Raw genomic sequence first — 11,450 nt, 5'->3', positions numbered from 1 at the left:
CTTTGGGGAGCCAATGCAGTGCGAGTGGCACAGAATTATCAACATGGAAGCTTGTGTTTAATTATTTATTAAAATAATTATAAATCATTTATCAACTTCATCAATAAGCACCAGGCAAATAATTTTCCCTCACTTTATATGAAGCTGAATTGTTGGAGAGGAGTAGAAGCAAGGCTCATAATACACAGGCGTGCACACGATCTATTCCTCCCACATACAGTACAGTGAGTGGTATGACACTGGGAGATTTAAAACACACAAATTCACACACTAAAGACATGGAGGCAATTCCAGATTACGTTCTGACAGACGGAAGCTGATACAACTTTAATCGTATGCAAATCTTCCACCAATTTTTGCAAGTATCCACACATCACTGTTTCCAACAGTTTAAAATGCATCAATCATTCCTGCTTGATTTGTAGTGTGTAGGTGAGGAGAGCTCGTAGTAGAACCCTACCTAATTAAAAAAAAAAATAACCAACTGGAAACCACAAATGATATCTGAAGCAACAGAGTACACAAATTTGTATGGGAATGAAGTCCAGCACAAGTGATCTGACGTGATGTATTTCCTATTCTGTCCTGTGCAATATTAGCACCTCAGAGGAGGGTGTGTGTGATGCAACATTCAGACAGATAAATCTATTTTGAGACAAGGCAGACACAACATCAGACATCAGAACCAAAAAGTTCCACTTAAGGAGCAAAGGGAGAATTAACTTTATCTACAATGCTTACAATCGACAAAGACCCCTTTTTTCAACATTAAAATACAAGCATAACATGTTAAAGGCATCACCTTGTGCTTTGTATGATATCCACATGTAACAGTCTCATTACTCAATAACACAAAAGTAGTAATGATGCAAGACAAGTTAAAGCTCTCAGTCACTAAATATGGTTCAGTATTTCATCACTGCCACATTTGAGCATCTGTTTTACTGTTGTAATGCTGAAAGACAAAAAAAGAAAAACAATGGGGAGAAGGTGTGGTTCAAATACGGTCACTACAAAGTATATAAATATCCATACAGTAACTAATGTCAAACAAAAAAACAGAAAAAAAATTATACAATATCTTTCAATAACGGATGTAAAATAATGGAAATACTAGCTGCGATGAGCTGAACAAGGAGTCCTTATACTGTCAGACTGTCTATGGACACCTGGAGGCTTGAGTGTCATATGTAAAACTGGTTCGAAGACAAATTTGGATATTATTCAGTTTTGCAAAACAAGCAAGCAAACATCAACTATAAATATAAAAAAAAAAATTAAATCAAGGTGTCAAGAAAACAAATTGAACATTGAACATGAAATACCTACATTTCATAACACGTATACGGTAAAATGCCGCTCAGTAAAATAAATCGTGAGGTTTATTCAGAGACTCTGAACAAGTAAAAGGCCATGGATCTCTCAGACTGTCATGCAAGCCAGAGTGCTCATAAGTATTTTTTTTTCTTCAATACATAAATAATTTTCAACATTTCAAATGTACACTCCTCTAACATAATTCTATGTCTTCATACAACCACAAATTACATGATAAAATATAAACATCATACCAGCACAGACACAGTGACCTGAATGATTTTTGGCACACCAGATATCCACACTCTAGACCTTAGATTTCAGCTCAGTTTGGGACAGACTACTTGATCATCTGGATATCTGGGTTTTGGCCATGGTAAGCAACAGCCTATAACAGCTGAAAAAAGGCTTAGTGCAAAAACTAAAATGTTGCAATACAGCATGCAGTGGAGCCTGCAGATACACCTGCACGGATATAAAATATCTCCTTGCCATTATACGTACTACATTAGAGAAACAATGCTCGATAATAAGAATTGCTGGAAACTAATCACACCAACCCCATGGGGTGTTCAACTATCTAATATTCTTTAAATGATACTTTTTTTTAATATATTTTCTGATAGTACAAAAATAGCTGAACAGCCTTATTTAACGTAAAATTAGGGATTTGTGTCAAGAAGAATCAAAATATTCACTCTGTGAATAATCAGAGTGGAAATGCGGGTTTCGCACTCGGTCAAGTAACTTACATGTTCTAGCTGTTCTACAAAGGCCACAGGAACTCTGAAATCCCAAATCTGCTAAATGTCCTATTTATATGCCTAAAAACTTCCTTGCCACAGATACAAGACAGAACCATTGGAGTAACAGAGGTAAAGCAGTGACAGACTGCGAGCTGAGTGAGTGAGTGGTTCTCTCTGGTGCTCTGAGGAAGGAAGGCCGACCCTGTTAAAGTTCTCCAGGTTTCTGGTTGCAGCTGGTGCACACGCGCACGGGGTGGTCCCAGCCCCGGGACGGAACCGGCCGACGCTCTGGGGAGCAGTCGTCACACACTCCTTGGCCACAGGCGCGGCAGTGATGCTTGGACAGTTTGGCAGTGAACTCGCGCTGGCAGTTGTGGCAGGACAGGATGTTTTGATCAGGCACCCAGTAGGCAGGACGGGCCGCGTCTTTCACTAGGCCTATAGGGAATATATAGCATAAATACGTTCATACACAAACACTTTCTGGTCATAGTGTAAGGTAACAGTTTGTCTTTTACATTTAAGGCACACGGTAGTCAATTTAAATTTTATAGCGTGGACATTAAAAAAAAAATGTTATTAGCTTTCTTGTCCAGAAGATCAATACAACAGTCGTTGAGTTTAGTTTAGCATAACGACTGGAAACAGGGGGAAACAGCTAGCGTGGCGCTGTCCAAAGGTAATATATCCTGCCTACTAGAACTCTAAAGCTCACTACTTAGCATGTCATATTTTATTTGTTTAAATTTAATTTCTGGAGTCTCCGCTCATTGCCTGGCGACTACACAAACCCCTAGCTTGTATTTCTCAAGATACCAAACTGTTCCTTTAATTTAGAGGCACATACACTCTGAGAGCCACTTCCATTCCACTTGGTTTTATGCTGCAGTACCTCCATGTATTTGCATTTGCTTTCTGTATTTAAAATACCTGATGCGCATCACTAACTTCTGCTTCTACTGTTGATATTAAAACACTTTCAATTCTCAGTTACCATTACTTTATTTTAGCATTTTCTGTGCTGCCTAGCTATACTACTGTCTGAAGTAAAATGTCCTTATCTGTCTTGTTACCATGTAAACACAAAAAGAAGATTTCGATTTGGAAATAAGAAGGCTAATTGTGTTGTGATTGGAGCAGACTTTGCTCCGGGGTATTTTTGGGATGGTGTTCTCAGCAGGATATCAGGTTATCAAAAACATACTCATCTATGCCCTTTACTGGTAAATATAGATCTACAGTAGGCTTATGTTGCAGCATAATATACATTAATAATGATAAACAAACTGTTTGAAGTTTGCTAAAGACATGCATGAGACAACAACCCGAAGGTAAAATAGAGTCTATGATTTATGGTGTGTATTTGAGTGAGTACAACATTTAATCTTGTTAACATTTTACAAACTGTCCCCACTCCGCAAAAGCCCATCTCCTCAGTGTGATCCACATTTTGGATTATCTTGACAGAAACATGTCATATCAGCTGTTACAAAAATATTCTTCTCATAAACACAGAACAAAAATGCCTTCTAGATGTTAGTGCAGAGAGTATGGGAGTGACTGATCCCGAGTACGTAACAGGCACTGAGAGATATTTACAGATGTGTGTCATGTGAGCAACTTCTAAATATCAATAACATTGATGTTTGGAAGTTTGCGGCAGGAAGCCTCAAAAAACGAAGTGAACAGAGTTACTGGCACATTTTGTAGCCTTTAAACATTTAGCTGGCAAGAATAACAAATTAAAGGCATGTGAACATCTGCTTAATGAAACAGACAAAACTTTAATTCAATGTCAGTCATCTGAGGCTATTTTTCCTACATATTAGTCATTTAGTCATTTGATATATCAGCTGTTTCCTTGATCCTGGACATGTGCATGACTTACAGTGAGTTAAAAGAGAGCTGTGAGAGTTTTGGTAACAGTACAGGTTCTATAACAATTAGGCCATTAGGGTATCCCATATTCCTTATAAGGACAGCGTTGTTGGCCAGACTCCTACATAATATCTTTGAGAGTTCAAACTAGAAACAAGAGATCACTGCTTTTCTTTCTTGCTGTAGATAAGTATGATACACCTCTGCCACCAGAGGGCGTTGTATCCATACACTCATATTTACTCTTTTGTTATTTGTTACGTAACAATCTTTGGGTTTTGTTTTGTGCAACACTCACCAAGTGGGATGTCAATAGCAGTCACCACAACCCCTATGGTGTTGGTGACTGCCTCCCCAACCTTCCTGGCCAGGTTTCCACCTTCTTCCTCCTCGAGCTCTGCTTCAAGCAGCTCTGCTAAAAGAAAACATCTTTGCTAAAGTCACAGCGCACGCAACATCAGCGGCTGCATAACACGCAGATGATGAAAAACAGGGGACATCTGACACTATTGAGGGGAGCGTGTACCTGCATATGAAGATCTCTGTTCGAAGCAGACGTCACAGACTCTGACAGGGGCAAGACCCCAGCCTCTCTCAGGGACGGGTGCAGCTTTGGAAGAGCAGCCATCGCAGAAACCCTCCCCACAGGCACGGCAGTGATGCTTGGTGTCGTTGTCCTGGAAGACTGTGTGACACTTATGGCACACCTTGTACAAGAGGGAAAAAAAAAAGAAATAATAACAGAAGCTGTTATTGACCAAGAGCTAGAGGGAAGAGGACGCAATCTGAGTCTCTCCAAGTTTTATCTTGTGACCTGCAGCAAACACAGACTGTGTAATAGGCGCAGGACACCACAGACAGTAAACATCCCTCTGGACGCTAAAGTGTTGACTTGGCTGTTGGTGGCGGGTGGCAGAGGGTGGGGCTGTGTGTCACTCACTAAGATGAGGGAGTTGGGTTTCCAGTAGGCTGGGGCGATCTGATCTGTCAGCCAAGAGGTGACGGCCTTGGCAGGTTTGACACTGAGCTCTGACACAGACTGGGCCACTAGGTTGACTCCATCCAGAAGACGCTGTGCTGCATTGCTATTGTCCTTTAAAAAGCCATCTGACTGCAAATAGAAAACAGATTTTTTGCTACATCAGTAGATAAATGGTTACTCATACGCATAATTCTAGGCCTGTAGGATTCTGGATAATCAAGGAAAAGAAGTCTGTGTTGGTTAAATAAAATTAAATTGCTCGTTCCTCTTACCCCTGGCCATACATGCTGGATCTCAGTGCGGACAACTGTATCCACAGGGTCCTGGTTTCCATACCAGTACTGACGGCTCCGATAGATCACTCCACATTTGGGACATTCAATAACATACCTGAACATACACACACAAATCTGTCTGTCAACTGAGTCTGTGAAAATATAAATGTTTACACGTGTATTTTCAGTGTTATTTGGGGACATGTAGGATAACGTGAATACAAATATTAGATTTTAGGTCAGAGTGTGGAACACCAGTGCTAAAATTAGGCTCTGTAAAGGTAACATAAGCCTAACTCAACCCTAGTTACATATGACCCTGAAGGTCACTCTCCTAATACTCACCCAGACCAAGCGTATTTGGCAAGGCCCAGCCATGGAGAGTCTGAGGAAGCTGAGGTCTTAGGGACAACTATCACTTCCCTTCCTCCTTCATAGCAAGCCTGAGGTGATCACACAATGATTTTAACATTAGACTCATCAGTTATGGAACAAGAAAATTACAGTCAATAATATATAGAGAAAGTTCAGGTCTGTCTTAGTGACACAGGTGAGATACTGTTCTTACCTTACAGGTGTAAATACGATTATCATACTGAGCAGAATAACGACAGCGGTGCTTCGCCTCATGGCACACTCCCTCTCCTAAGTGGTTCATGCTGTTCTTGCAGCCAGACCTAGGTTGAAGGTAATAAGTCAGAATGTAAAACCACTTAAAAACAGCAAGAGAATGAAGGTTAGATAATAATGGTTAAAAAAAATTTTTTTTAAAAAAAGGCTAGAAGTACTGACCCACAACTGAGGCACAGGCTGGAGCAGGTGAAGTACTCATCAGGAAAGAAGCAGCTGTGGGCGACCAGCTCGCCTGCAATTTCCCCATTGAAGCGCTCACTCAGTGCCTGCAGGAGAGAACCAGAGGATTATAACATAAAACTTACAAAAATAAAGTTCTGTTTTTGATTTGCCACAAGAAGAAACCAGTCTGAATGCTGCTACTTTATGCAGTCCTACCTGTAGGGCTTTGAAGATGACTACAGGAGTGCGTGGGGAACGGGTGGCGTTGTTATCCAGGAGCTGCTCCAGTTTATTCTGCAGGCCACGGAAGTCAGTAGGTGGGGTGAGAGTCTGGGTGCCCCAGTACTGGACAGAACTGAAGGCCTCTGGAAAACGGGAAAGCTTCCTGAAGCGCTCCAAGAGCAGCCGATCTACTGACTCAGATGACTTATCTAAAACAAGACAAAGACGGAGAATGTTTTAACAATACACTGCAGGTAATCTGTTAGCATAGGCTTATCAGAACATCCGATTCAACACATTTGTCAAATTATTGTGCTTCACTGTACCAATTTTAATATGCGGAAGAAAAATACTGCGTTCCTGAAACATCAGAGTTGAGAAGCCATGAGTCAAAAAAAATGCATAATGATGAGCAAACACATGTAGCTCCTTGTATTTGTTGTGTTTAAGGCTCATACCAGTCTTCCTACATGTTTAAGCACATTTACTACAAATCATGTGAACTTTATACACCAAGTCCTACCATATTTTGAATGCATTTTTCTCAGAAGCGTTGAGTAGTTCACACACATGCCTTTTTTAATCTGTGTTGCTTCATTTTAAGCACAGAGTTCCTAAAATAACTTGCATGTACAGCGTTCAGTGATAATGTGAATCTGACAACAGTACAAACAGGCATGATGCTCACCATGCATGCCTCTGCAAGCAGATTATCTTATCACTGCAAAATGAATAGAAACCAGTGGCTGCATGGTACAAAAAACGTCTTTAAACTGTACTGAACTGGATCCATTGGCTGACAGTAATGTAAAGTATGAGTTGTAGCAACTGGACTAAAACATGCAAAAAACTGGTATTGTTGCACAAGTGTGTAATTACAGTTTTACTATGTGTCATTTTTGACTGCTGACACAGTTTTCTGTTTGGTTCAAGAGGTAGTGTTTACACATTTCTGAAAACGTTGGAATGCCGGCTGCCTCCTCCCGTGATGAGGAAGAAAGAAAGAAAAACACTACAGGCTAATATTTGCTAAACCTGTAATTATCTGCTGTGTTTAACCATCAGTTTACTTTAAAGGCAGCACCTCGCATCCTTTATGATGATGCAAATCTACATTCGTGGTGATTCAGTCACAATGTGCCGGTCTAAGTGTAATTTTTAAGTAAAATTCTATTTAAAGCTTTGACTTGTCTAATAAATGAGTAGCTGATTAGGTAATTATATTCCACCCATTTCTAGCAGGAGTAATAGAAGTGTTGGGATGTTGTACCTGAGCCAAGCAACTTAGTGTGAACTGTTTCATGGAAGATGACCACCGCAGGGCCCAGGGTGGACAGTGGGACGTCCAGGCCGCAGCGGGCCGTCGTGGCTTTCAGTTCCTTGGTGAAATGCTTCAAGTAGGCATCCGAGGCGTCCCCGAGAAACTTGAAGAGGTCATCGTGCAGACGGTCAGCGTGGGTGCGGTAAATGATGAGGTCTGAGATGGCGAGCACCTTGAGCAAGAGACGGGTTCTCTGGCCCTGTTTGGAACTGTTCCCAAGCAGCCCCTCTGTATCAATGACCACTACTTTGTGGATGGGATCAAATGCCGCCCACACACCCACCGTACACGACTCTTGTGTGGGAGAGGTCTTGAATACTTCTCTCCCCATGAAGAATGTGTGGTTCAGGGTGTGAGATTTGCCCTCTCCTGTGTTACCGAAGATGGACACCACCTTCAGCAGCTGGCCGGGGTCACAGCCCAGGCTCTTTATAAACAAATCCTCATCTTTTATCTTTGGAAGAGAGAGTTTACAAGTGAAAATGAGTTACTTAAACTGCAAAACAAGAGTTTATACAAAAAGATGAGACATTTTGGTACTCTGATCCTATTCAACAACAAGTGTCACTTTTGCACAACTCACCTGCATTTCCTCATTCTCATCAACCAAGAGAAAACTGAAAACCTTCTCCAGGAGTTTTGCTCTCTGAGATTTGATCTCATCGGCTCTTTGAACAGGGGGCTGAACAGATGTTTGGACAGAGTTGACCTCTGCAGGTTTAGGTGGTGGAGGATAAGATGTGAGCTGGTGTTTCTTCTTGTTGCCTCCACTGTGGGTGCGTTTCTGACAGTCTTGGCACAAGTTAACTTTGCAGTTCTGGCAGCGGACCACAGACCTATGGCGTTTGCCATTGTCTCCATTACCTCCTTTACAGTTGTCACAGTAAGGGACATGCCCAGGACCTATTTGAACCCGCTCATGGTTCTTCAGTCTCTCCTGACTGTGGAGCTCAATCTCACAACGAACACACTGCAGGCTTTTGCATTCATCACACTCAAAGGCAGCCTCCTCAGAGCCGCCACAGGCATAATTTTCTTGACATATTAGACTAGTATTAACTCCCTTTTCTGAAGATGAGCCATGCCCACTCATCGTTTCCTACAAGGTAAACTTGAATACAGAGCAATGCTTATTGGAACAGCTCTGACAACAGCACCAACTATTTCCAATAGCAGTTAACAACAAATGCACAACCTATGGTAATACTGGTAAACTGAAATGACTACTGACTAAATAAACTTAAAACAGCTGCATGTTAACACGCAGGGTGATCTACTAACTGTAACAAGACGGTCTCAACAATAATATGTACAATTCAAAAAGTTAGTTTTCGCATTCATGAATCTGAAACACTTTCAACAGTTTCAATAATGTCATTTAGTGCAGCTAACAGTGAGCTAATGAAATATGAACAGCCGTCTCCTTGAGTTACAACTGCTATCTTTTTTAACCACTAACAGTTAGCTTGTTCGTGCATTAAGGTTAGCAATTAGGTGCAGCATTACATAAAAATGTAATCTAGTGTTAGTGATTAAAACTATAAAATAATACAGAAACCTGTACAGATAGCTTGTACCGACCAGGACAATGAACTCTCCCTGAAGAGATGAATGTGCAAATGTTGTTGCTAACAACAGGCTAGCTAGCAAACTGACCCTCAACAGCTCAGCCAGCAAACTCGGTGAACAATTTGGCAACCAAACAGGAATACTTAGCTTTCAGCTAGCTAGTTTCCACGGACAGTTTCAACTGTTTCCAAAGAAAAGCTGTAATTAGAAAGCAAGCAAGCCCTAACAGTCCATAGCCGTCCAAACAAGCAGCTAGCCTCCGGTCTGTCAACTGAGCTGCAACAACATATCAACAAAAACAACAGCCAGTCGATGTCAAAAGCTCGGATGTCCGCAGACTCTTTTGCTTTAAAACGGGAGGTGAATCCGAGCGATTCGGCTTTTAAAAAGTCTTTTAAAAGTGTTACTGTATTTGAATCCCTCCGAGCAGTGTCATTGTTTTGTTCTTCAGCCCCCTCCCTAGCAGATTTCTTCTCTAGCTACGTTATTTTGTTGCCAGGTCAGATCAGCTGATCAGATTATTTTCAGTCACAGGGTCAGAGGAGGGTAAACGTACCGTTGCATGACGGGAAACGTAGTTCTGTAAGGCAGACCGTCCTGTTTGTGTTCTGTGCAGCTGCCAACATGTTTTCAAAAACATGCATCTTTTAGATCTTATGTTAATCTACTATGATATGATATGATATGATATGATATGATATGATATGATATGATATGATATGATATGATATGATATGATATTTAACTTAACAACCTTAGCCGTTGCATAGATAGAACACAGGAAATACAGAAAATGAACAAAATCTAATAGTTCTCATGGTGTGAGTTGGTGTTGTACAAAACTCTAAGTGCCAAAATAAATTTGTTTGAACTGCAGCACAGTTTCTTTAGAAATCACAACCACCTTGGGCAAACTTTTACTGCTGCAATTAAAAATAAATCTTCAGTCATCACTGTACTTAAGAAAATTCCTTGTGGGTTGGTGTTTTAAAAGTAATTGTTGGAAACATGACTCAAGATAAGCTTTCAATCAGAGGATGGATTTAAATAGCTTTTGTCTTGTAAACTAGCACTTCAAAGGATCAGCAGGTGACCATTTGTCCCAAATGGCGCATTGTGTTTTCCCTCCGTTTCCTCACTGACAGTCTCTTCTACTGCAGGATCTACAGAATGAAGGTTTTAGATGCGTTGATTAAAACACAGAAAGAAAACACAGTAACAGGCAATGAAATACGTGTTACACTGTAGTGCATTTACTAAAAAACTTTAACTCACAAACACAAATATGAACAAAAGCAACAAACACAACATGAACACTCAAGGGAAAAAGAGCAGAATATGTAACTGTCTTAAAATACTCATTACAACATTTATTACAGGACTTTAAACCAAGACATCAATACAGGTTTTAAGTCCTGTTCTTTTAGTGCACAGTCCATATTTTGCAGAGAGATATTTTAATGAAAATGCATGGTTTGTCATAAAAGTCTGAAAACAAACCACTCTTTGATTCCACATCAGATGTACCTGTAGATCTTCCTCCATCCACAATCACAAAAAGTCTTTAAACGTTTCAGCAGGCTGAGCTTTTTAGATTTAGTACCAGTGTGCTTGTGCTCAATGGCAGCAGATACAGCACAGTCGAACACATCTTTGAGGTTGTGTTGTGTTAGAGCCGAACACTCCAAGTAGTCATGAGCTCTGATTCTGTTTGCCAGCCTTCTGGCCCGGCCAAAGTTCACTGGTTTGGTGCGCCGCTTATCCAGATGAATAAGGATGTCCACGTTGTGGCGAAGGTCTGACTGAGTTCCAACCAGAATAATGGGAGAGGTTGGGTTGCTGGCACGGATCTGTGGGATCCATTTGGAGGTGATGTTGTCAAAGGAGACAGGGTTAACCAGGCTGAAGCAGAGGATGAAGACATCCACATGTGCATAGCACAAAGAGCGGAGATGGCCAAACTCCTCCTGACAGATGAAACAATGAGAGATGAAGAGGAGAGGACTAAAATTGGTCTGTTAAAGAAATCATGGCATGAAATATTACCTGTCCAGCTGTGTCTATCAGTTTGATTCTAGTCGGGATGCCATTCACATGAACCAAACCTGGAAGTCAGGTAAAAATAGACATTAGTTTTATTGCTGAGTCAAGCAGCGACTGGTCTTTAAAGAAAACACTCTTTACTTACCAGTGAAAACATCAAAAGCTGTTTGCCTGTACTCGCTGTTGTATCCATTGAAGATGTAGCTGATAATCATGCTGGTCTTCCCCACTGCTCCATCACCAACCAGCATGCAGCTCAGCTCTTCCCTCAGCCTGTTTGGTCTCTGGCTGACCTGTGCCAT

The 11,450-nt window shown here is 41.0% G+C and overlaps 2 protein-coding genes across 3 annotated transcripts; both read right to left on the bottom strand.

Annotated features, from left to right (window-relative positions):
* Positions 1 to 110: 110 nt before the first annotated feature.
* LOC121197384 (zinc finger FYVE domain-containing protein 1-like) lies at positions 111 to 9,569 on the bottom strand. 2 transcript variants are annotated; one of them, XM_041060973.1, is made up of 11 exons: positions 8,120 to 9,569; positions 7,486 to 7,990; positions 6,210 to 6,424; positions 5,991 to 6,097; positions 5,767 to 5,875; positions 5,544 to 5,641; positions 5,196 to 5,313; positions 4,882 to 5,052; positions 4,468 to 4,648; positions 4,240 to 4,356; positions 111 to 2,501 (listed from the first exon to the last, which is right to left on the bottom strand). In XM_041060973.1, exons 1-11 carry the CDS (start codon positions 8,627 to 8,629, stop codon positions 2,269 to 2,271), a joined length of 2,364 nt encoding a protein of 787 aa, XP_040916907.1. In that variant the 5' UTR covers positions 8,630 to 9,569; the 3' UTR covers positions 111 to 2,268. The 2 variants fall into 2 exon arrangements, with proteins under 2 accessions (XP_040916907.1, XP_040916908.1); XM_041060974.1 differs by having other exon boundaries at positions 4,240 to 4,353.
* An 878-nt stretch (positions 9,570 to 10,447) lies between these two features.
* LOC121197335 (rho-related GTP-binding protein RhoV-like) lies at positions 10,448 to 11,450 on the bottom strand. The gene is made up of 3 exons (XM_041060902.1): positions 11,294 to 11,450; positions 11,152 to 11,210; positions 10,448 to 11,072 (listed from the first exon to the last, which is right to left on the bottom strand). The coding sequence occupies exons 1-3, from the start codon at positions 11,448 to 11,450 to the stop codon at positions 10,623 to 10,625; spliced, it is 666 nt and encodes a 221-aa protein (XP_040916836.1). The 3' UTR covers positions 10,448 to 10,622.

Source organism: Toxotes jaculatrix, chromosome 17 (genome assembly GCF_017976425.1).
Source record: "Toxotes jaculatrix isolate fToxJac2 chromosome 17, fToxJac2.pri, whole genome shotgun sequence".
NCBI classification, from domain to species: domain Eukaryota; kingdom Metazoa; phylum Chordata; class Actinopteri; family Toxotidae; genus Toxotes; species Toxotes jaculatrix.
Note: the sequence above shows the minus strand (reverse complement) of the source record. Positions and strands in the feature narration are given on the sequence as shown.

What these genes read in the sequence shown, in the direction of transcription:
- LOC121197335 (XM_041060902.1), bottom strand. Translation starts at nt 11,450, where the DNA reads ATGGCACAGGTCAGCCAGAGACCAAACAGGCTGAGGGAAGAGCTGAGC. An exon ending in AGCTTTTGATGTTTTCACTG is followed by an intron (nt 11,211 to 11,293) that starts GTAAGTAAAGAG and finishes CCTGACTTCCAG; the next exon opens with GTTTGGTTCATGTGAATGGC. An exon ending in TGATAGACACAGCTGGACAG is followed by an intron (nt 11,073 to 11,151) that starts GTAATATTTCAT and finishes TTCATCTGTCAG; the next exon opens with GAGGAGTTTGGCCATCTCCG.
- LOC121197384 (XM_041060973.1), bottom strand. Translation starts at nt 8,629, where the DNA reads ATGAGTGGGCATGGCTCATCTTCAGAAAAGGGAGTTAATACTAGTCTA. An exon ending in TCATCTTCAAAGCCCTACAG is followed by an intron (nt 6,098 to 6,209) that starts GTAGGACTGCAT and finishes TCTCTCCTGCAG; the next exon opens with GCACTGAGTGAGCGCTTCAA. An exon ending in AGCCTGTGCCTCAGTTGTGG is followed by an intron (nt 5,876 to 5,990) that starts GTCAGTACTTCT and finishes CCTTCAACCTAG; the next exon opens with GTCTGGCTGCAAGAACAGCA.